The sequence below is a fragment of the Mizuhopecten yessoensis genome, unplaced genomic scaffold (genome assembly GCF_002113885.1).
Source record: "Mizuhopecten yessoensis strain PY_sf001 unplaced genomic scaffold, ASM211388v2 scaffold11105, whole genome shotgun sequence".
Classification (NCBI taxonomy): Eukaryota; Metazoa; Mollusca; class Bivalvia; order Pectinida; family Pectinidae; genus Mizuhopecten; species Mizuhopecten yessoensis.
Genome location: NW_018408882.1, coordinates 908528 through 933795, shown reverse-complemented (window position 1 = coordinate 933795; position 25268 = coordinate 908528). Strand labels below are relative to the sequence as shown.

The 25268-nt window shown below is 38.2% G+C and overlaps 1 protein-coding gene across 14 annotated transcripts in view; it reads left to right on the top strand.

Moving 5' to 3' along the window:
• The first annotated feature begins 11853 nt into the window (after window positions 1–11853).
• Window positions 11854–25268, top strand: part of LOC110465917 (unconventional myosin-XVI-like) — a 167427-nt gene continuing 154012 nt past the window's right edge. For 10 of the 14 annotated variants that reach the window (XM_021522084.1, XM_021522095.1, XM_021522090.1 and 7 more), the window contains exons 1-8: window positions 12166–12292; window positions 14827–15092; window positions 18332–18402; window positions 18834–18977; window positions 19863–19971; window positions 21496–21620; window positions 21973–22098; window positions 22975–23234. In XM_021522084.1, the coding sequence (XP_021377759.1) occupies window positions 14855–15092; window positions 18332–18402; window positions 18834–18977; window positions 19863–19971; window positions 21496–21620; window positions 21973–22098; window positions 22975–23234 (1073 nt within the window). In that variant the 5' untranslated portion in view covers window positions 12166–12292; window positions 14827–14854. Of the gene's footprint in view, window positions 11950–12164; window positions 12293–14826; window positions 15093–18331; window positions 18403–18833; window positions 18978–19862; window positions 19972–21495; window positions 21621–21972; window positions 22099–22974; window positions 23235–25268 lie in introns of those variants that run through there. The other 4 variants (XM_021522088.1, XM_021522089.1, XM_021522082.1 and 1 more) reach the window with 3 other exon arrangements.

Genomic DNA, 25268 nt, shown 5'->3' with positions numbered 1-25268 from the left:
ATGCAGTAACAGCACAGGACATTGTTTCGAGTTTTCCTTTTCCAAAAAATGTGACAATTTCTGATAATGACTCATTACAGTCATCGTTGTAATTGACCCTACAATCATTGTAATAAATGCTCAGGTAATATGCTAGTCGTGCGTGTAGTGATGTCTCCTCAAGCTGGGGATTACCGTGGCTATTTTTAGACGTAAACAAATTATCACAAATGAGAGATTACCACAAACACTGAACAGGCTTCACACACCGAAATCTTAATTTAATTAAACGTAGAAACAAAAAATAACGAAAGTAAATATTGAAGAAACGCGAACTGTTCCGCAACGTCAACAGACATGTATAGGCCTACGGGATTTTGCTAGAGATTTTAAACGCTTGGTCATATCTTACATACATGATTGTGATCATAGCCATAACGTAGAATATCGTAAAATGGTAGAAATTACTGGCACTAGTCAAAATTCCATCCAACTCACCGCTACAAGTTGAACCGGATAAGCGGCTAGAACATTTCTTCGTATTTAACGCATGCGCAACAAGCTCTTATCTCAATTCTAGCCTAGAAGGGGGTACCCAAATTGGCGCTGGACTACGGGGAAATCGGAGCTTCTGGAAAATTCCACGAAACCCCAGAAATACACCACATTTTCAAAACCCTCTCAGGGTCGTTCTTATCGTTTTCTTCAGAATAACTTGGACTACTTATGTTTGGAGTTTCAGTTCGTCAGCTTTAAGTGTTAATTCTCCGGGGTGAATTATACAGCTACTAATGGTCAAAATGCCGATTTTGGCGTGTTTTACACCAAATATCTCAATAACTAGATTTTTCCCAGATATAACAGATACACAAGGAGGTAGATCGCGCTGAGTTCTACAAACTTGAAAAGTTTCAGCAAAAATTATGGAGCCGTTTTTTTCGTACTCAAATCGCTGTTATATGCGGCAAATTAGCTACATTAAGCCTTGTTAACATTTCGTTCAGAGGAACGATAACAGAGTTATCGCCCCTCTAACACTTCATTCCATATTAAAACAAATACATTTAAACAAACAAACAAAAAGAAAACCGAACAAACAAACACAAGAAAGAAAATTTTGCTGGAATTTGAATCAATTTTTTGTAACAATGAGGCATTGCTCTGCAGGAACATACAATACGTCCAAACAGTGCCGGAAATTGTTGGTCTACCAATGGGTTTTGTCTTTAGTTCAATTTGAATTCTAATGGTAAAAACTCTCTAATTGTCACAACACCACGGTAGTTGTATATTAATGGCCATACTAACAAGGTTTGCATCGAATTCTCCACCCAAAAATTAGAAGTGATGTCATTCCTTAAAGTTAAACGTGGCGTTAAGCGCATGATGCAGTTATTGGGCTCCAAAGTGGCGGTGAAAATCTCAACATTATTCAAAATTAACGTTGTAACTCTGAACTATGTGTTGTATGATTGGCAATTTATCTGCTTATTGTTTTCAGGAAAAGAATATATTATAAAAAAAACAGTCAATCTGGCATAGGAGAGCTACAGGGAAATAGGAATAGCATATTCCAAAATGAAATATGCTATCTCAAAACACAATGCATATAAAATATGACCATTTCGGTGTTATATACATCTACAGTCAAACCTCAATGTAATGCCCCTCGTCTCATTGCCACCTCGTTTTCCTCGTTTACCGTCATCATATTTCAATGTCCCTTTTTCTCATTTTCTTAAGAATTTCTTTATACATTTCTCTCAATTCATCGCCAAGCCCCTTTATTACGCCAACCTTTCTCTGGACAAATTGTGGCAGAATAACGGGGTATTACTGTATATATAATCACACTTTACTGTATTTGACTAAGAAAGGTTATTTGGAACCTAATACATTTAAGATATGCATTTCCGAAGTGATGACGCCACAAAACTTTGATGTAGGATAGGGTATTCAGTATGGTTCAGGCTCTTTGTTCTTCGTTATTTAGAAAATGGCATTTGTTGTGTAAACGGCTGTGGAAAAGTGTATCCGATCAAAGTTTGTGTCTTCCATGTAAACAAAGCTTACAATAACACAGATTCTCTACGACGTCTATCTTATAGTCAATCTACGTGTATGATAATAACAACTTGTAATAACAAGTCCTCTAACGTTGGTCCTGTTCCTTGCCGCGTGTAAAATGAAAGATTATCACAAAGTCCCTGATTTTTGGAGACGACTTTGCAAAAAGCCTGTTTGGTACGTAAACTCAGTAAATTTGTTTAATTTGGACAAGACAACACTTTCAATCAAAAGTGTTACAAAGTTTTGGAACGAGTGTAAGATTATTACGACAAACATCTCATCTGTAACTACGTCATCTAAAAAAGAAAATCCGCTATATGTGATCAGAAAGGTAACATTTATTTTCAAAATACGTCTTATACGGTACTTCCCTTAGAACCATGCATCATAAAACTCCGACTAGTCCGTACTTGAATCTGTTCAGCGTATACAGACAACAGTACCCACTTGGGTTTACCGACCTCGTGGCAATCTACCTTCTTAAAGAAACGTCCCATTTATTTCAATTAGAAATTTAACTATTCCTTCGAGCTGAGGTAAAAAGCTATTGTTTTAAAAGGTCACTCTCAGACCTACTATAACGTACATGAATTTTTCTATTTGTTATTTCAACTCAGATGCAACATTCACATTCAGTCTCACCGCTGCAGCAGAGGAGTAGTACCACCACGAAGCAATTAAAAGCTTCTAAGCTTTTATAACATGATGTCAAAAGACATAACTCGCGTTGTCTTACATATGAATTCACAACGCCAACTGCTGTTTTCCTTCGGTAGTTTCATATAGCAAGTATAAATACACAATATAAATGTTTGGTTTGGTTTTATTTGGTTTTATTTTGTTTAACGTCCTATTAACAGCTAACGTGCATCCATGTGTGTTGTGTAAGCGTGCATGTGTGCCGGAGACAGGGTATGTTGTTGTACTTGCCTCCTTTTGATAAAGCGGATCTGATGCCGACTTTATAGTGCTATCTCGTTGAAATACCATGCCGAAAGCACCAAGCACAGCATCCCGACAGGTCACATTATACAGACAACGGGTGGGCCAGTTGTTGCCATTACTCCAAATGCTGAATGTTAAGAAGGAGCAATGTAAATGTATACAGTGTCCATGGTTCAGAGATTTTTTACTGAACATCTCAACGACGAAAGTGAGGCTCACAGATACACTTTGGAATTGATTTGTACTTGGTTTTAAAAGGCAAGAGATGTTTCACGTGGATCATAAACGTATCTTCGCAACAAACGAACAGACTGTTGACAGCGTTTATCCTTCCATTAAGGGGAGGTAATTAGAACCGGAAATCCCGTCTGGAGAAATATCGCAGAGTAACCGTCATCATTTGCCGCGAACCTTCTTCCGGTGCTGTCGGCATACGTGGGGAATCATGTGACTGACACGGAGACTAAAGTACCGATAAGTCTCCTCACCCGCGCGAGCTTCGTCTCCGTGGTGACCGAATGTATCGAAATGCTTTTCAGATACTTTGCTTCATATAATTGTAAATAACAATATATATATATAAGATTACCAACGGATTTATCGTACAGAAGACAGCAATTTTAATTGTTAAGGTTTCAGTGTGGAAATAAACCCTGAAATACCGCCACTGAAATGAAATTAAATAGATAAATGCAACAATAGATTAATAATACTGCTGCTCTTTGATACAATTGTATCAACAATATATATATATATATAGCTGGCCATAGTAACATGTATGCTGATTTACTAAGTAACACTCCAATGTTTCGGACAACTATTGGTGAAAACACAAGCTACAATAGTGATACCGTAGTAACTGTTGCTCTATATCTAGAGAAGGAGTTGAGATTTGGGTACGCGCAGCAGGCCATGACGTCGGAACCAATTTCAACTACTAACTCTCAATGATTACCGGATTCCGCGTAGAATAAACGTTTGCTTGCCATTCGTCGGTAGTTATCGGTAAACAATTAACCATCGATGGTTTATCGTGTACTGCTTTATCATTCACTCGGCAATAGCCAACAACAGTGCAAAAGGGTTTGCATATATACAACGTACTTTTTCAAATCAGATTGTCCGAGCCTCGATCTGACAAGTGGACATCAAAGCTGCAGTAATTTTACTTTCCATTCACCATGAATACTTTTAGCATCTGTTAATCACGTGACCAAGGTTTACAGCGAGCGTTCATCAGACAACAGCACTTTATCGGGCTAAATCAACATACGAAACATCGACAGTCTTGCAGCCCTTTGGTCACCAATGATAAACTCCTATGGGACCTATTTGATATCTATGACCACCAACGTTACACAGCTACCCGCAGAACGAGTGACGCCAGTTAGCTGTGCTTTCCCTCATTGGGAAAGTCTCTCTTCCTCAGAATGTCGCACCCGAGACTAACTCAATGTATCTCCATCCGACAAAGGCTGTCTTGTTTACCTTTGCGTGGAAGGTTTTTAGAAGAGCGTAGGTCAGTTGTAAAATAGCATATGCACGCGCATGGTATATTGTCAATTCTACCACGTCTGTGATGTAACGACGGTTTTAATTGGTTAAAAAGAGTGCATTATTGAACGATATACCATGCGCGTGCCAATAACCAATGCACGTGAAATAGTACACACGCATGCTGTTCCAACAACCCCCTCGTATTTAATCATGAATTAACAAAAATAGCATAACTGTCAGGCGGGATTAAAATATTTGACAGGCCTGCCATTCAAAAGATTACACGGATCTATAGACCTAAAGTATTTGGGTCCGTGCAGTGAAAATGGTTTATTAATTATTGACATTTAAAATGTACAGATCTGAAGACAAAATGGTAAATTATTAATTTCTTCTGTTTTTACTTCACTGGGTAGTGCCGTACATTTCACGATGTGTGCAGTGTGTGTTTGTACTGTCAAGCGTTGATTTCATGTTTTGACGAACGATGTCGATAGCGTGCCAATGTTTGATTGATTGATTGAAATAACATCGTATCTGACGTCAAACGTGTTCAGTTGTTTCTGGTATGCAAAACGTCGTCTGCTTTCAAAAAATCAAAGTGATGTCGAGCATTCGCCTACTGTGTACATACCGTGTGTGAAGAATAATGTTGCAAAAATAGCATCGGTCTGAACAGTGGTTGCAAAACACAGCTGTCCGGTGAAGTCGGTGAAGGTGAAGGTCGCGTCATGATCAGCCGGTCAGCGACTTTCCATCACGTCATGGCAACCAACTAAATATGCAAACTCATGTCAGGCCTATCGTATGATGTTGTATCACTGGCATTTCAAAGAAAATCCGCTTGATATAGGTACGGTGATGATGGTTTTAGGAGTAAACGCAATCCGGGAATCCCAACCCTACGCACTGAGAAATGTTGGCGCGACATTGATCAAGTTAAAACGAGGCAACACGATCGCGTCATAAATCTTGCACGCGCAAAATAACAGCGTCTAATTTACATATCGAATTATCTAGGTCATGTCGCCTTATAAGACAGCAAAACTTTACAATTAGGTACATTTGACGTGGTAGAATAAAAATAATCTACTTATGTGCATGCATTATGGTGGAATATATAACTCGGGATTCGAAAATGTTGGAAAAATAATTTACTCAGGCCGCTTTAAATATTACATGGTTATTAACCAATGAAAAGTGACGACGTGGTAGCTTCTTCATTTTACCATGGAATTTTACTAGATCTACAACTGATATATGTGAACCATTTCTTAGTTCTAAAACGGAAGACATTTCAAAACAAAAGTTGACTTTAAAAACGTTTACGATCATATCAATTTTATTTCAGTAAAATGATTGTAACAAAATNGGGGGGGGGGTATTATAATGAGATAATTGAATTAAAGTCCCGAGTGGGCTCCATTGGTATAAATGACGTTGGGAAACAATTTCCCTAGTTTTTTCGTTGTATGTTTTGCACCTTTTGGTGGTCAATATGGTCAGGAATTTGCTACTCCCTGTTTTTTTCAAGTATTGGTATCAATCTCTACCCAGAGTTGTTGTAACTTACATTCACCTACACCTCTGTCGACGGCTAAAACACACACATATATATATATATATATATATATACATACATATGGGGCAAAGAAGTAATTCCAACAGTATGTGACAGTGCATCTTGCGCTAGGTCCTCTACATCAGCGTTCCTTGTCCGCGATGCTCTCAGCTTAATTGCTGCCTTCGGCTGTCTTTAGCCGAGGGGACTATTGGTTTTACATAATAGCTATATTTTCAATTATAGTATATCAGTTCTTGTAATATGATGTATATGTACAGGTAACTGTTCTGTTTTTCACTGTGTCTTGAAAAAGGAGCGGATTGCTCCGAAAATTTGAAAACCTACACTTGTCCACACTGTTGGAATTACTTCTTTGGTCCATATAATATTTTAAGTAATTCGTATCCTACGGACATACCTCCATTAGGATCCAGTGTTATATGGGACTTTACCGTCTATATTACATGCGTGACATCTTCACATTTAAATCCGTTTTATGATCTCCATTCAAAGCGCTTATACAGGAATCGAGAACATCGGCTGTGGCAGAAGTAGAATTTGAACTTTTATGGTGAGTGATGTGCTCGAAAAAAGCGACCGGAATCTTTGTTTTAACATAATAATGCCTAAAGGTTGACTTGTTGGTTGTACAGGGTTTAATGTCCTAACAACAGCTAAGGTTATTTAGGACGTGTCTCCATGTGTGTTGTGTATACGTGTATTTGTGTAGGTGTTCCAGAGGCAGGTCATGTTGGCGTATTTGCCTCCTTGTCATAGTGTTACTTCCTAAAATACCATGCCGAAGGCACCCAGCACAGCATCCCGCAGCTTGGTCACACTGTATCGACAACGGTTGAACCAGTTGTTGCGATTTCCGTAAAAGCTTAACGTTAAGTAGGGAACAGCAACTACAATTTTTAAAGACTTTGGTATGTCCCAGCATGGGACAGAACCGATTGCCTTACACAATTGGCCGAAATTTCCACATAAAGGCCAAAAGTGAGGTATTGCCTGGCACGGCGACCCAACACGGCGCTGGGGAAACAAAAGAGTAGAGATAAAAACAAAGATCACATATATTGCAATGGGTCCAGCAGATTGATTTTTTGTCCCCATGTAAGGGGGCAGGCACAAGCGCAAATCCCCAATTCTGAAGTGGTACCACAATAGTCGCCTCTTACGATCTAGTTTCCCATTCCACGACCTGCAGGGATGAATGCACAAAAGAAATCATGACGTCACCGTTAATTGAACATCCACGTCAGCACTACCTGTATCAGACAGAACAGAAGTTCAACAACCTGGGCAGATACATACGTGCACCCTATCTTCCTATAATCAAGCAAGTCCTTTTTGATGGGTCTAGTTGTTGTGTGTATTAGGACTTGCTTTTGCAGTGTGTATCGGACTGTAGCAAGTCTACAACTAGTGACATATCTTTGTCTCTCACCGAAATTTCACATCAGATTCGTAAAATACAGATTCCCCTGTGATTTGCAAAACCTACAAGATCAGGTGGGAAATTTTGACCGATTGAATACTATGGACTCTAGTGACGGAATCTAGCAGTTGTCGGTGATAATAAGGGCCGTCTTGGATCAATGCAAACGCATTTATCGATATCTGTGAGGTGTGTGTTGTGTCATAGCAGATTTTTGTTGTCACCACCTCAAAACTTAGAGATAGCACACTGTGTTGGGGAATTCAACGTTTTTATATGGTGTGCGCTGGTCCCACACCAGACATCTATCTGTCAAAATGTCTCCTGTCAGGGCCAGGGGAACTCATCTGATGGCTAAGCTTTGATCTGTTTCCGAATGGTCTGGCAGTACGTTGTTTTGATTTAGATTACCTACCAAGTTGTTTACGGGCTCTAAGCAGGGGCCATTCGGAAACAGACACACTAAAGAATGATTTGTGTTAATGCTCTCCGATATCATTTTCCCCACTCAGACAAATGTAACTGTGTACCAACAGGCCACGTATTTACAACCGACACAAACACGTGGCGGAACACGACTACAGTAATGTGTGGGAAGACTGATTAATAACCCCCGTACCACTTACCAAAAACTGTAACCATGTATTGGAAACTGTTCTTCCGGCATGACTATAGCTTTAATAAATCAATTTTGGAACGAAAACCATACCTTACGGGACTTTTATGAGAGAAAATATAGATGAAATAAACAAAATATGTTAGATAAACAGCTAGTGTTTTGCGTGAAAAAAATTGGTGGGGCTAGAGCGGGATTTGAACCCTGAACTTCAGGTTGATATACTGTCGCTCTAACCGGTTGAGCTTAGTGGTTAACAAATTAAAGGTGGCCTGGCCAAACTGTGCTACAGATATGTCCAAACCATAGGTGCTCCGGGTCTGGAATATATGTGATATAGTATCGCACCCCCTTATAATATGATTTATGTGCGATATCTAGTGTGGCGCGACAATATATCACATATATTCCAGAACTCGAGCACCTATGGTCCAGACGGAAGTTAAAGCGATGTCACTGTATACACGGAGAACAATGGTACAATGGGACAGAGGTCCCTAATTAAAGACAAATGGTAATTTCCCGGATATATTATTCCTGGCGTGGTCGATGTAAGATATTATCAGATTTGTACAGTTTGATCTGTTTCTGTATTGTGTGATAGCTTAAGGAAATGATGTCGTAATCAAACAGTGTTCTAACCATTCCAGCTTTACCGAATCTTTGATTATGTAATAAGACAATCCTTTCTCATATGTTTGGAGTTAATTAGTCGTTTTCATTTGAGAACCCCGCTGTTGCAATCTGATTTTCAAGTTCAATCACAACTTTGCTTGTATACTGGTGTTATTTTTTCTTGCTAACTCCACATCACTAGGTTACTATCTTAAATGTCCTCCAATCTCTAGGTGAAGATCGGAGTGTTCAGGGAAGGAATGAGTGTCCAGGGCGGTTTTCGCTCGTACCGTACCAGTGCAAAATCACAATGACCTGAGAATTGATCAAACTATATTATCATCATTGGGGTGGCATTTTTACCGAAAATTGATCTAAACCCCCAAAACGTGTAAAATTACTCTAAACACCTTAGTTAAGATCCGAATATAGCTGTAACAAATGCAATGTGCAAATAATGCAATGCAAGGGAAATAACTCGTACAAAAACTTGATTGCCAGAGGCACCGCGACGAAGTTCACGAGTTAATATGTGACATTACTAAATTGAAAAATTGTAAAATTGTTTATTGCGACATAATGCACTTACCGTCACCGTCACGAGCTGACATAAGTGTAATCAAAGTGAATACAAAGGTGGTATAATCCATTGTGTTCATTGACTTCAAACATTTATTAGATCAGATATGGCATCACAACGAATCGCAAAAGAATGTTTTCCACCAGGTGTAGATTATTGGATCTTTTCAATTATAAGAATCATTTTAGAGTCACCAAATAATCATTAAAGTACTCAAATACTAAAATTATATACATACAAATATACTGATATGATAAATACAAATTAAATCTAAATATGAATTGTCTATGTCTATTGCGCAACTATTCATGTGATATGGGAGGGAACACGGAATTCATTAATTAATTGAATTGTTTGACCAAATCTGTCTAAAAAATGTGTTTTCATTAAAAAAAATCATAATGATAAACATTCGGTTAACGCAAGGAGAAACATTCATACTGTCAATAGCGAGGTATATGTTACCGATAGTGGTTTTGAATAACAATTCTGGGTTTCTGGGTTCGAATCGAATTTCCATGTCCGGGTACGTTACTCTTATTTACAGTGGCCCATACCTTCGACAGGTTTTTTTTTACTTATCTTCACCAAACTTTCATTTACAAGGAATGTCGTCTACCAAAGATGAACATATCACACATGTAATGAACCTTTAACATTTTATAATGAATGCAGTATGACTGCATCATACAGCTGTTTAGTCCTGCTATAACTCGTCACTAGATCCCCTTAAATTAGGAATTTCACACGACCCCCTTGTTTACAGAGTTATGACCCTTTGTAATTCTCCGAATCACATATATAGTTCCCCCTATTGCTACAGGTAATTATATAAGTGTTCAAGTGAAAGTGGTTACTGGCGTCTCTTGTACCGTCATCGGCAGCCTTGTAGTTTAATATTACAAATCTAATTTACGAGTTTCTATGTAAATTTTGAAGAGTTCCGATGACGGACTATTGTGCTTTGTTTACCCTGGATACTCGTGCTCATTTTTTGCTATCGAAAAATAGAAAACGATGTACTAATATCAGAAAATTATTAAACATAAAAATGTACCAATTAGCCTGTTTTTGAAACTTGGAAATGAGTTTCTAACTTTAGAAAACGAATTAAAATATTTATAAATGTATCAACGGAAGCTGGATAGACTTGTAAGATATATTCTCATAAGAGCAAAAAAACTGAAGTTTAAATGTTATAACTTCAATCAGAAACCGACGTGTCTTACGCGAGAGTGTGAGGGGTTCCTAAATGGTCATAGGCTCAAATGTATTTTCAGCGCAGACAACTCTAATACAACAGGTATGAACTTAAAGGTAGCATATACCCTTAATGGCATCTAAACTTAACGTGGCCATGAATATATTATTAACGATGTAGACATCACATATAGTGTAAGTCATCAAGTTCAGTCATTTCATTGTCACTGGTATTTTATTTGTTTAGTGTAACTACCGCAGTAAATGATAACAGAATTTCCCGAACGGCAAATACCCACACCTTATATTAGGTAGTAGTATGTACATATGCATGCTCAGGCCTGGGAATCACTAAGTCACTTGGGCTAAGGTAATGGCGTGCCTCCATGTGTGTAATGTATGCGTGCATGTGTGCTGGCTCTAAATATCCAAACGTGTAGCAGGGAATAGCAACTATTTTATAAGATTTTTTTGTTTTTGTTTTGCAATGTTCCCTTAGAAGTAGTCACGGAAGAAACCCCCCGATTATGCAAGGGGGGGGGGGGGGTTACATTAGTCGCCTCAAGTTAACGACGTGCACTTGTATCAGAGGTCATTATTTTGTTCAATGCCTCCGCTAGGAGTCGAACCCGGAACTTCTGGTTCACTAGTCTTACGCTCGCTCGACCGAATGACCTAAAGAGAAATTCTCCCTAGCCTAGTCGGTAGGAAGCGGCTAGTATTTTACCAGGGTGAAACACTGGGACACAGCAGGCCTATCAAAATTCTTTCTTCGAACCTGCAGGGGCGAGACTAGGTCAGACTTGAGCAGTTTTGGTCGAAATCTGAAACCGGTAACATACATTTAATCGGCTTATTTCTTGTACTTTCTCATATATCGTAGTGTGTTTTTTTTTATAATAAAGTTATTGAATTCCAAAATCCCCTAGATCACGAATATTGAAATTTCAATATTAATTTACTGTATATATAGGTTGTTTTCCATTACGTTTGTTTTGTGTTCTTAGTACTACACGGGTTAAAATTATGGTAATACCATCATTCACATATTTGCTACCATAATCTTCAGAAAATGAGAATGACTAACAAAACAATCCCAATGTTTACACAGGAGTTCAAAAAAGAGGCCTACTGAAACCAGAGACGTATATTACATATATAGGTACGTCTCTGCTGAAACCATACCGAGAAGTGTGGGTTTCGTTCTTTTCAGCTGTATCCGGGAATATCATAAACTTTTAAAAAAATCGCGGAAAGTCTGCCTTTAAAGAAAACACATCTACCCACGTCGTGCTCGTGACCAACAAAAATGACGGCACACCTTTTGTCGTGACCGCATTGTAATCTAATTCCGTGTTATAGGTAATTGTATGGTAATGGGTTATGTACAAGTATTGATGTTATAAATAGTACGCGGCCGTTTGAAGGAAATCTGTAGACAGGTAAGTTACCGTCAGGTATATAAGATTAGGTTTAGACATTTTAAGGATATACGTGACCTTGTATGTCGGATTACTAGCCAGGAAGTGACAGTGTAAAGGTTTCACAATAGACTGACGCATATAATGCGTGATTTTTTTACAACTGTAAATTCGCGGGTCATTGCACACGTACTTTTCGGAACACTTCGAGACTTTTCTGATAGCTGTTATGTACAAAAGTAAACTTTAGTATTCCGAAAGGTTTGTTTATTATTAGAAATTCACGGGTACCCATTCGTAATTTTCAATCCAATCTGCGAAAACCGTGCGTTTTCATTCGTGAAAGTGGGTGCAAATGATCTAGGTAAGTATTGGAACAGTTTAACAGTCGACGAACACTGTTATACGTGTGATTTGATTACTTCCATTACTTTGAAACGGGTTGAAATGTGTATAAACATCTTTACTACCGGGTACAGTAGTTAGTCTCAGCACCGACTTGCCTCAGTATCTCGCTGCTGCGCCACAAAGTATGAAATTTTGTAAAACCTGCTTAAGCTCGAATCATTTAACAAGATTGTACCTGTGGAGTTTACTCGTAAAGAATTGTTACCAGCTCATAAGGTGATCAGGTTGGGAATCTTTTCCTACTGGGGGGATACGTTAGAGTACACCTTTCAATAGAGAAGATATACATGTTCCCAAACTTTTTCCTCCATTTCACATGTGAATTCCACATTATAGAGTTGAACCAAGGTTGTCCATGGCTTCGGCTATAGCCAGCAATTTCAATAGCTGTTCGCCTGAGGGTGTTGCCTAAACACAACTGATATCACGTGCACTTCCCTAAACAATAGGGGATTAATCCCTCTATTGTCAATGTTAGCAAAGTGTGTGGAGTCCAGTCAAATTCAGTGATCACCTGGTCTTTGTTTAAACTTGACCCTAACTGTGCACTACCTGTAGTATGACCCCTTCTGTTGGAAGGAAGCTCGGATTAGGATATACCATTTTTGGGAATTAGGTAAAATAATTATATACAGGCATTTATATATTCATTTTAACCTGTATTTTCACATGTGGCTTCAAGTGTAAATGATCATTAATATAATTAATGTGATTATAATATGTTGTTTTCCAGTTTCATAGAATTTGCTAAAGTATACTATTTACCTTTAAGGTACAATGTACAGCACACCTGATATTTATTTATTGTTTAGTTTATCCCAAAAGAGGAGAAATATAAACAAAATATTCAAAATGCAGAAGGCACTGTGATGAATGTATCATTTTGCATCACTTAATTAACATGGTAATGACATGTCTCTAGATTCTCCTGCATCAATGATATTGTTTGGGATGATTCTAAGCTGGTGTAGCTGCTGGAACCGTACCTTGTAGACCTGACCGTTTTTTTTTTTTTCTATATGGTCCGAAAAAAAAAAAAAAAAAAAAAAAAATCGGGCCAGGAAGGTACGGTTCCAGCAGCTAGGGCTGATATGTCACCAACGCATTCAGTATAGTGAATATCAGTCACCAACGCATTCATTATAGTGAATATCAGTCACCAATGTATTCAGTATAGTGAATATCAGTCACCAATGTATTCAGTATAGTAAATATCAGTCACCAACGCATTCAGTATAGTAAATATCAGTCACCAATGTATTCAGTATAGTAAATATCAGTCACCAATGTATTCATTATAGTGAATATCAGTCACCAATGTATTCAGTATAGTAAATATCAGTCACCAATGTATTCAGTATAGTGACTATCAGTCACCAATGTATTCAGTATAGTGAATATCAGTCACCAATGCATTCAGTAAAAAGAATATCAATCAAAATATAGTGATGATCATGATCACTATGGTGATTGTTTTGGTAGTGGAATGTGGGGTAAAATATGAAATGTGAGGTTGTTATCGAAAATTGTGATTTGGAGGCACGGTAGTCTAGGGGTACGATGCCGTGACAGAAGGGTTGCGAGTTTGAGTCACGGCAACGGCTGTCTAAGCTCCCAAAAGAGAGTTGAGAAAGATATTGGCTGGTTGCAAAGGCCTTATAACCACGGATAATAATTTGTGAACCACTTTGAGACGACATACGAACTAGGTTGTGATAAAGCTGTATATAAGAACCTATTATTATTTATTATTTGAAATTGCTATTTTGGGCGGATTGGTCAAGTGGTTAACACTCCTGCCTTCCAAGCAGGCGGCCTGGGTGCGATCCCCAAAGTCGTCATAAGCATGTGATATTCAGAGAAAGTGTTTTTCTCCTGCCCACACAACTCCAACAACCCAGGTGGAGTATAAAATGGTCTGGGGTGGATGTTGTAGTATCTGTGCTGTAGCATTCAAGTGAGGTGGCACTGTAAATGATATCGTTGGAAGCACAGTCCCACTACCAACAGAACATACACACATTGGGAGATATTAGCCAGGTGGCATAGGACTAGTAGTTAGCGCCTGATAAGGCAGCTCCTGCGAATTCCTCAAAACTTTTAATGATCAATGTATATATGCTAATTGTATGGATTGTATAAATTGTATATCTATGTACTGTGAAGCGCTTTAGAGTGGCTTATTCTAGCTAAATAGGGCGCCATACATGTATCAAATGCTGTATATTATTATAACTATTATTATTTTTGAATTAGAGTGTAGAGCACATCGTCTACTTGGAGCTCCAATCAAATTGATGCAACAGTCAATCAAACACGATTGCCAACTTTACATCTTGAATTAGTTTAGTTTTCATTCAGCGAAAGTGAATACTAAAAAAAAAAAACTATTTTTTTCTGTTGCAGGACAATTTTAATTGATTAAATCCCTACTTGATGGTTTAATAGATATTTAACATATTTTCAATGACAACATTTTTATATCCACAGGCATTGTGTTAGGTAAATTTCAATAACAATGTCGGAGCTTAGTGAAGCAATGCTCAGCAAGCTGTCAACCCCGGAACGACAGAAGCTCAACCACCAGTTGCGACAGGCACAAGTCAAGAAATATCTCACCTTCATCAAATCAGAGAGAGAGAACAATAAAGGGAGTATCAAACGACAAAGAAAACCAAACAAGAAAAAGACCTGTGTCAAGTTCGGAGACAATCTCCTGCTGCAGGATGCTGTTCAAAACTTTGATGACAGGGAAGGTAATAATCTGTTAGAAATGATACAAGATGTTCAGGGTTCTCCCCAATTTTTTTTAAGCTGATATGTTTCATTTTCAACAAACGTTCAAGACGGACACGCTCAATAATACCCATTAAATTTANGGGGGGGGGGGGGGGGGGGGGGGAGTTTTAATATTATGTTTAAATAGGTACTTTTATTTACCAAACGTTTGATGAATTTTAAAGCCAAAGAAAGAAATAATTGTTCCTTTTGTATGAATTTTCAGCAATATCATGATCATTGTTTTATGTATTCTAAAAAAAATACAAGATGTTTTAGATTTGTGCATTGAATAATAGATATGACATTTGTTTCTTATCTTTATATTTGTATCCCTTAGTTTACTCTCCATTTAATATAACTTAAAGAAGAAATATTTAAAAGCTATTAATGCTACATAGGGGGAAACACTTATATGAAAAGAATGTATATCACAGTTCCAATTATGGTAATATATTGCTGCAATATTAAATGTAGCACTTCAACGGTATTCTAGACATTTATTTGCTACAAATGGGGTCCAAAAAGTGTGACTGTGAGCGAGAATGTTTCTAACCATAACTATTGATAAAAATAAAATAAAAATAAATGTTAATTTTATTTCACAATTTTACGACATTTAATACATAAAAACAAAACAATTTTATGTTAAAGTATTTTTCCTAAAATAGAGAGAAAAACAGATTTGATATATTTTATGTTAAAACTACAAATCTGCAACTAGCATGGCCCTGTTCGTCTAAACTGGCCTACAATAAGTTTGGCTGACAATAGCTGTAGTGTAGAATGCTGCCAGAAAACTGAAATCTGCCTTGTTCTGTTTATTACATATTATTGTGTCAGTAAATAGGTCAAAAGATGGCACAACTTTGAAAGCGCTCTGTCATACCTAGCTGTATAAACTGTTGATAAAGAAGTTACAAGATGCATTTACTGTTGACAAGACTATACATGTATACCAGGAAATGTTTGCTGCAGTTATATTTTCGCTCTTTTTGCCCTACATAATGATTTATCATTATTGTGGACAATGATAAACAACATAGATAGTAATTAAATGTGTGAAGACAGTATGAAAATGGGTTTTACCGGCGAAGGGCGAAATCAAGACAGTATGAAAATGGGTTTTACCGGCGAAGGGCGAAATCAAGACAGTATGAAAATGGGTTTTACCGGCGAAGGGCGAAATCAAGACAGTATGAAAATGGGTTTTACCGGCGAAGGGCGAAATCAAGACAGTATGAAAATGGGTTTTACCGGCGAAGGGCGAAATCAAGACAGTATGAAAATGGGTTTTACCGGCGAAGGGCGAAATCAAGACAGTATGAAAATGGGTTTTACCGGCGAAGGGCGAAATCAAGACAGTATGAAAATGGGTTTTACCGGCGAAGGGCGAAATCAAGACAGTATGAAAATGGGTTTTACCGGCGAAGGGCGAAATCAAGACAGTATGAAAATGGGTTTTACCGGCGAAGGGCGAAATCAAGACAGTATGAAAATGGGTTTTACCGGCGAAGGGCGAAATCAAGACAGTATGAAAATGGGTTTTACCGGCGAAGGGCGAAATCAAGACAGTATGAAAATGGGTTTTACCGGCGAAGGGCGAAATCAAGACAGTATGAAAATGGGTTTTACCGGCGAAGGGCGAAATCAAGACAGTATGAAAATGGGTTTTACCGGCGAAGGGCGAAATCAAGACAGTATGAAAATGGGTTTTACCGGCGAAGGGCGAAATCAAGACAGTATGAAAATGGGTTTTACCGGCGAAGGGCGAAATCAAGACAGTATGAAAATGGGTTTTACCGGCGAAGGGCGAAATCAAGACAGTATGAAAATGGGTTTTACCGGCGAAGGGCGAAATCAAGACAGTATGAAAATGGGTTTTACCGGCGAAGGGCGAAATCAAGACAGTATGAAAATGGGTTTTACCGGCGAAGGGCGAAATCAAGACAGTATGAAAATGGGTTTTACCGGCGAAGGGCGAAATCAAGACAGTATGAAAATGGGTTTTACCGGCGAAGGGCGAAATCAAGACAGTATGAAAATGGGTTTTACCGGCGAAGGGCGAAATCAAGACAGTATGAAAATGGGTTTTACCGGCGAAGGGCGAAATCAAGACAGTATGAAAATGGGTTTTACCGGCGAAGGGCGAAATCAAGACAGTATGAAAATGGGTTTTACCGGCGAAGGGCGAAATCAAGACAGTATGAAAATGGGTTTTACCGGCGAAGGGCGAAATCAAGACAGTATGAAAATGGGTTTTACCGGCGAAGGGCGAAATCAAGACAGTATGAAAATGGGTTTTACCGGCGAAGGGCGAAATCAAGACAGTATGAAAATGGGTTTTACCGGCGAAGGGCGAAATCAAGACAGTATGAAAATGGGTTTTACCGGCGAAGGGCGAAATCAAGACAGTATGAAAATGGGTTTTACCGGCGAAGGGCGAAATCAAGACAGTATGAAAATGGGTTTTACCGGCGAAGGGCGAAATCAAGACAGTATGAAAATGGGTTTTACCGGCGAAGGGCGAAATCAAGACAGTATGAAAATGGGTTTTACCGGTGAAGGGCGAAATCAAGATAGTATGAAAATGTGTTTTACCGATGAAGGGCGAAATCAAGACAGTATGAAAATGGGTTTTACCGGCGAAGGGCGAAATCAAGACAGTATGAAAATAGGTTTTACCAGCGAAGGGCAAAATCAAGACAGTATGAAAATGGGTTTTACCGGCGAAGGGGGAAATCAAGACATTATGAAAATGGGTTTTACCGGCGAAGGGCGAAATAAAGACAGTATGAAAATGGGTTTTACCGATGAAGGGGGAAATCAAGACAGTATGAAAATGGGTTTTACCGATGAAGGGGGAAATCAAGACAGTATGAAAATGGGTTTTACCGATGAAGGGGGAAATCAAGACAGTATGAAAATGGGTTTTACCGATGAAGGGGGAAATCAAGACAGTATGAAAATGGGTTTTACCGATGAAGGGGGAAATCAAGACAGTATGAAAATGGGTTTTACCGATGAAGGGGGAAATCAAGACAGTATGAAAATGGGTTTTACCGATGAAGGGCGAACATTTCCTGATATACATGTAGCATCAATCCAACAGATAAGAGATACGAAGAGAAAAGATCAAACTTACATAGAAATAATGAAGATCTTGTGATGGTGGGCACCAATTCAATATCCCTCTGGGACCTCTTGTTTATTTCAGTTCTAAGACTCATTAATAAGGGGAGTGATGTGAATTACAGTACTGGAAACAACACTTCACTACTACATAAGGTAACGGAAAAACAAAGGTGTTAAATTGTTAACTCAATCGTTATACCTGATATAGGTATATTTTAAAAATATGAAAAAATGGTTAATTTAGTAGTTATTTTCATGTTTAGCATATGTTCTACTTGAATATTTTATAGGCAGTATATGAGATATGGAATATTGTAACATCAAACATCAAAACAAGTCCTTAGATTTAATGTCATCACAACCCTGGCATCCCTCCAAAAGCTGCTGGGGAAAGAAAATCTAATTTTAAGTTTTTAAAAATGTTTGAAAACTTATTTTGCGAGCTTTCGAAAACATTTGTTTCCTTTGTCAAGCAAAGAGTATCAAATCATAAGATTTATTTATCAGTCTGTAAGTGTTTGAGCTCTAGTATATGGTAGATTTATGAATTAACACAAGTATCATGCCCAAATGTTGTGTTGCAGAGTGTCAGTGAGGACAACTTGACGACAGCAGAGTTACTTTTGGCACACGGTGCCGACGCAAACGCCCTGGATGATGATGGATGGTCTCCCCTTCATCAGGCATGCTCGTGTGAACTCCCAGAGATGGCACAACTAATCCTCAACGTTAGTCTTATATGGTGGTCAGTTAGGGCCAAATTACAAATGTCGCGATCTCAGATTTCAGAAGAAATGCCAACAAATGTTATTCCATTTTTCCAGTAATAATCCTACCCTCTATTTTGTGTGAGATATGTGTTGGCGGCCCTGTACTTATTGCCCAATACATTTAGTCCGTTGTAGGTTTATTAAAATCTTGTGAGGGACTGAACACAGTATTTTGATATCAGACTAAATTACCAGATGTTGGTTAAAATAAAAGACACGATTTTCTTAGATCGATCTTAATTTGAGCATGATGTAAAGACTTGCAAGAGCTATTTTCATATTGATCAGGCTTGAATGATAATTAAATGAACTATTAAAATAACATTTCTGCATATAGTTAGCTTTTAAGAAATAATCATTGCAGTTTATAATGATGATGGCTTCATTTTAGTGAATGCTCTTAGTTATTATAAGAGTCCCGCATGGAAGATGCGATGCACTGTAGCAATCAGGTTGTCTGTCCCTCAGTCTGTCTGTCCCTCCGTCTGTCCCTCCGTCTGTCCGTCTTTTGCTTTGATGAAGGTTGGAAGATTTTTGGAGTATAACTGGTTACTAAAATTCGTCTAGTTTGACAACTCTAAACTTTAAGAGATATATATACGTAGTATAAATTGATAATGTACTGCTGGGAAATTAACAAATATTTGTGATTCTGATATATAATCATTCAGCAAGAGCCTTCACCAGAGACTCTAGGCGTTGTGGTTCTTCAGAAGAAGTCATTAGAAGTTTCTGACATATTTGACCCATGACCTTGAATATAGGACAAGGTCAACTGTTATATGTAGCTGTTTACACTACTTTTTGTTGTTATTGAAATAAAACCTATATTTTTCTTATTAGAATGGAGCTGACCCTACAGCATTAGATGTGGACGGGTTTTTCCCTTCGGACCTGGCACCCGACGGGTCAGAGACCCAGCAGGTTGTACTTAAACATATGGAGAAAATAGGTACCTACTTGTTTGTTGTATAAATTCAGTGTACTGTTGATTAAAAAGAAGGTATAATTATAACCATATGACTTAAAATGTGAAATGATATAAAAAAAAATGTTCAGCAATTAAAACTTCGTGCTAGACAATTAAGAATCTTACCTATTGGGTTGAGATTTGTCTATGTTACCCCCAAGTTAGGGAAACAATATATTAGTCTTTTTAAATTGATTATAAGGAATGACCCTTTCTGAATTTTCTTGATTTTAGTTGTTACTTTTAACTTTGTCACATATTTTGAAACATGTATTGGGGAGGGGGGGGGGGGGGGGGGGGGGGGGGGGGGGGCACTACTATTGTGGAAAGTTGATATATGATTAAAAAAAAATGTATTATTGCAGAAAGTTGACATATTTTGAAAAATGTATTTTTGGGGCTATTATTGTGGACGGGGCACTAAATATTATGACTAGCATATGATTGTGGACGGGGCACTAAATATTATGACTAGCGTATGATTGTGGACGGGGCACGGAATATTATGACTAGCGTATGATTGTGTTGGGACAGGAATATTATGACTAGCGTATGATTGTGTTGGGACAGGAATATTATGACTAGCGTATGATTGTGTTGGGACAGGAATATTATGACTAGCGTATGATTGTGTTGGGACAGGAATATTATGACTAGCGTATGATTGTGTTGGGACAGGAATATTATGACTAGCGTATGATTGTGTTGGGACAGGAATATTATGACTAGCGTATGATTGTGTTGGGACAGGAATATTATGACTAGCGTATGATTGTGTTGGGACAGGAATATTATGACTAGCGTATGATTGTGTTGGGACAGGAATATTATGACTAGCGTATGATTGTGTTGGGACAGGAATATTATGACTAGCGTATGATTGTGTTGGGACAGGAATATTATGACTAGCGTATGATTGTGTTGGGACAGGAATATTATGACTAGCGTATGATTGTGTTGGGACAGGAATATTATGACTAGCGTATGATTGTGTTGGGACAGGAATATTATGACTAGCGTATGATTGTGTTGGGACAGGAATATTATGACTAGCGTATGATTGTGTTGGGACAGGAATATTATGACTAGCGTATGATTGTGTTGGGACAGGAATATTATGACTAGCGTATGATTGTGTTGGGACAGGAATATTATGACTAGCGTATGATTGTGTTGGGACAGGAATATTATGACTAGCGTATGATTGTGTTGGGACAGGAATATTATGACTAGCGTATGATTGTGTTGGGACAGGAATATTATGACTAGCGTATGATTGTGTTGGGACAGGAATATTATGACTAGCGTATGATTGTGTTGGGACAGGAATATTATGACTAGCGTATGATTGTGTTGGGACAGGAATATTATGACTAGCGTATGATTGTGTTGGGACAGGAATATTATGACTAGCGTATGATTGTGTTGGGACAGGAATATTATGACTAGCGTATGATTGTGTTGGGACAGGAATATTATGACTAGCGTATGATTGTGTTGGGACAGGAATCACCGCTGACCAGAAGAAAGAGCTACAACTGAATACACCCAGACAGATGTTTTCTGATGTCCAGCTTCTACTGACCACGGGCAGTGTCCTCAACGCACCATCAGACCTCGGAATCACCCTGGTCAGTCAAGCTAACTTCAGACACATGTTCCTGTAAAATGAAACTGAAGTTTTCTGACATCTCGTCTTATTCAACATAATGATCCAATTTCTGATTAAAACTACCTTATATTTCCCCCCAAGTCAAACTTTTGCTCTTCGCCTGTGAAATCCACTATCGGCCAATGTTTATTTCACCTGTTATAATTATTTACTATGTAAATTATGTTGTAGACAGCTGTTCATTGTTATTATATATTGACCCTCATTCCAGAAGGCGAAAATTGCAAAAATTAAACTGCAGCGAAAAATTCCCAGGTAAGACCTGTGTATACAGACATACTGTCTAATATGACAAAGATTCTGACTTACAGCTACACATTGCCTGCGCTAATGGATTCAAGAAGGTTGTCCGTCTGTTGTTGAAGAAGTACGTTAATGTTGACGCACAAGAAAATATGGGCTGGACTTCACTTCACGTTGCTGCTCGGTATAACCAGGTGAGAACGGCTATAAGAATCGTAACTTTGAGTCTTTATAACATTGATATAAGACACATATGTATAAGGGTTGTTAAAAGTTAGCCGTTTGTTCATGGTCAATTGGTGTACACCTCGAACCAGTTGCAAAAACCAATAACAGTTGAACATTTTATTACCTACCCTATGAGGTGCATGTATATCCCGATTTAGGGTATATATCACAACCTAATTATGATACACTCTGAAATGTATTTGCTACATGTACAGTTGTATAACAAGCTAAGCATCCTCGATACTCCAGGGGTTACACTAACTTACACTCTCTACACCATTGGAATCATCCTCGATACTCCAGGGATTACCCTACCTTACACTCTCTACACCACTGGAACCATCCTCGATACTCCAGGGGTTACACTCACTTACACTCTCTACACCACTGGAATCATCCTTGATACTCCAGGGGTAACACTCACTTACACTCTCTACACCACTGGAATCATCCTCGATACTCCAGGGGTTACACTCACTTACGCTCTACACCTCTGTAATATATTTCATAGCAAATTTGAAGGCATGTGGCTAGCTATTTGTTTGGTCTCAGGAAAAAACCCTGATCAATCGCAAGGCTGATACCTGTCCTTTGAAACTTACAGAGGAGCAACACCGGTCAAATTTACTGGCATGCTGCCGACAGATTCCTTTGGTGTACATCAAAGGATCAAACAAGTCTTCTGTCTCATCCACAAGATGGTGCACACTGAGCCTTCAATTTTGTTATGACATAGTCCAGGGGTACAGAGAGCGAATGTGAGCGTAAATGCTAGAGTATGGAGGATGTATGAATAATGTGTCCAGTGAGGTTGTACTGTACATGTTTTGCTCTATTTACAGATGGACATATTAAAACTACTGTTGAAGGCTGGAGCCGATCCTAACTTAGTCGACGTTGAAGGCAATAAGGCTTCGGCGGTCACAAACTCAACTGATATACAAGCTCTTCTGATGAAAGCTGAGAGAAAGAGCGGGGCAAAATTACGAGACTCTGAGATCGGTCCATTAGAAGGAGATGATGGCATATATGATCAAAAAGATGGACCTGGAAAGGATGAAACGGGTGTTGGTGGCCTTGTCAGAATTAACAGTAAAACAGTGTAGGTTATTGATATAATATGCTGTAAAAGTACATATTTTAGCGGTAATTTTGTTGTTGCATTTTTGTCTCGTTGCCACGAAGTAGCAGAAGCGACACTAAGGTGTTGCTTTTCCGTCAACGGCAGTGGCGTCAACATCAAGTTTTTGCGTTTTACTTAGTTTCACTGAATGTATAAGTGCTAGACCAACCAAACTTGCACCATAGATACATATTAGGTAGTACATCTCAACCCATGTATCAAATGCAGGATGCAGCCTACCTTTCATGTTCCATTGACTTTGTCAGCATCTCCATCAACATTAAGTTTTTGCGTTTAAATTAGTTTCATTTCAAATGTTGTCTACATTAAAAAAAAATCACCGATATGTGCAGTGATGGTCAAAGGGGGGCATAGGCGAGACAGATCAGTCCAAATGGCTTGTTCGTGATTTAAATCTTGCACTTAATTATGATTGCTTTAATTGGAGTGTCTGTATACTATTTTCTTTTGCATATATACAGATGTATTGTCATCTGGTTGCACTAATTAACTAGCGATATTAATTGCAAGGGTTGTGATAAAACGATACATGGGTCAAAATACATGGGTCACGATACGATACGTATCGCGATACTTGTCACAACTTTTTGTACAAACCTGTTACCATAGTTTTCCTTGATTTCAAACAAACCTGATATGAAATCCAAAGGTGTTTGTATTCCATGCTGAATTATTTGTATTTTAAGTGATCCATCAATCTCATTAATTGTATAACATTTTATTTTTGAAACTTTCTTTCTGCTCGTTGATAGATAAAGCAGTAATGCATACTGTTACCAATTTTGCACGATTGGTTAATAACCACTCTTAAAGGGCAGTAACCCCTACATAACTTTTTAAAAATATCCCGATACTATCAGCGAATGCCACAATGCATCGGCATTTAAAAATATCACAATACTATCAGCGAATGCCACGATGCATCGGCATTTAAAAATATCACAATACTATCAGCGAATGCCACAATGCATCGGCATTTAGAAATATCACAATGCTATCAGCGAATGCCACGATTCATCGGCATTTAAAAATATCATGATACTATCAGCGAATGCCACGATGCATCGGCATTTACTAATATCACGATACTATCAGCGAATGCCACAATGCATCAGCATTTAAAAATATGACGATACTATCAGCGAATGCAACAATGCATCGGCATTTAAAAATATGACGATACTATCAGCGAATGCCACGATGCATCGGCATTTAAAAATATCACAATACTAGCAGCGAATGCCACGATGCATCAGCATTTACAAATATCACAATGCTATCAGCGAATGCCACGATGCATCAGCATTTACAAATATCACAATATGACGATACTATCAGCGAATGCCACGATGCATCGGCATTTAAAAATATCACAATACTATCAGCGAATGCCACAATGCATCGGCATTTAAAAATATCATGATACTATCAGCGAATGCCACAATGCATCTGCATTTTAAAATATCACGATACTATCAGCGATTGCCACAATGCATCGGCATTTAAAAATATCATGATACTATCAGCGAATGCCACAATGCATCTGCATTTAAAAATATCACGATACTATCAGCGATTGCCACAATGCATCGGCATTCAAGATATGAAACATTTCATTCATGCATCGATGAATCGTTATACACCTCTACAAATTACCAATGCTGAACTCTTAAAATCTGATGATGCTCTTTAATTTGAGTGCACTTGCTAAATTTTGTATGATTATAGGATATACTAACCTTACATATTTTCATGAATATCGATCTTTAAAAACATGTTGCATTAGAATAAAAAAAGTCATTAAATGAAGTATCATATATCAGTAGTTTTCTCCAGATTTTGGATATGTGTATCATGCTTTAACTTTGTTAAACCTATCACAATGGCACTAATACCATCACTGTCTGCCATCAACCAGAAATGATGATGACAAGTACGGGTGGTCGCGGGGTGGTCGGGGAGTGGTCGCGGGGTGGTCGGGGGGTGGTCGCG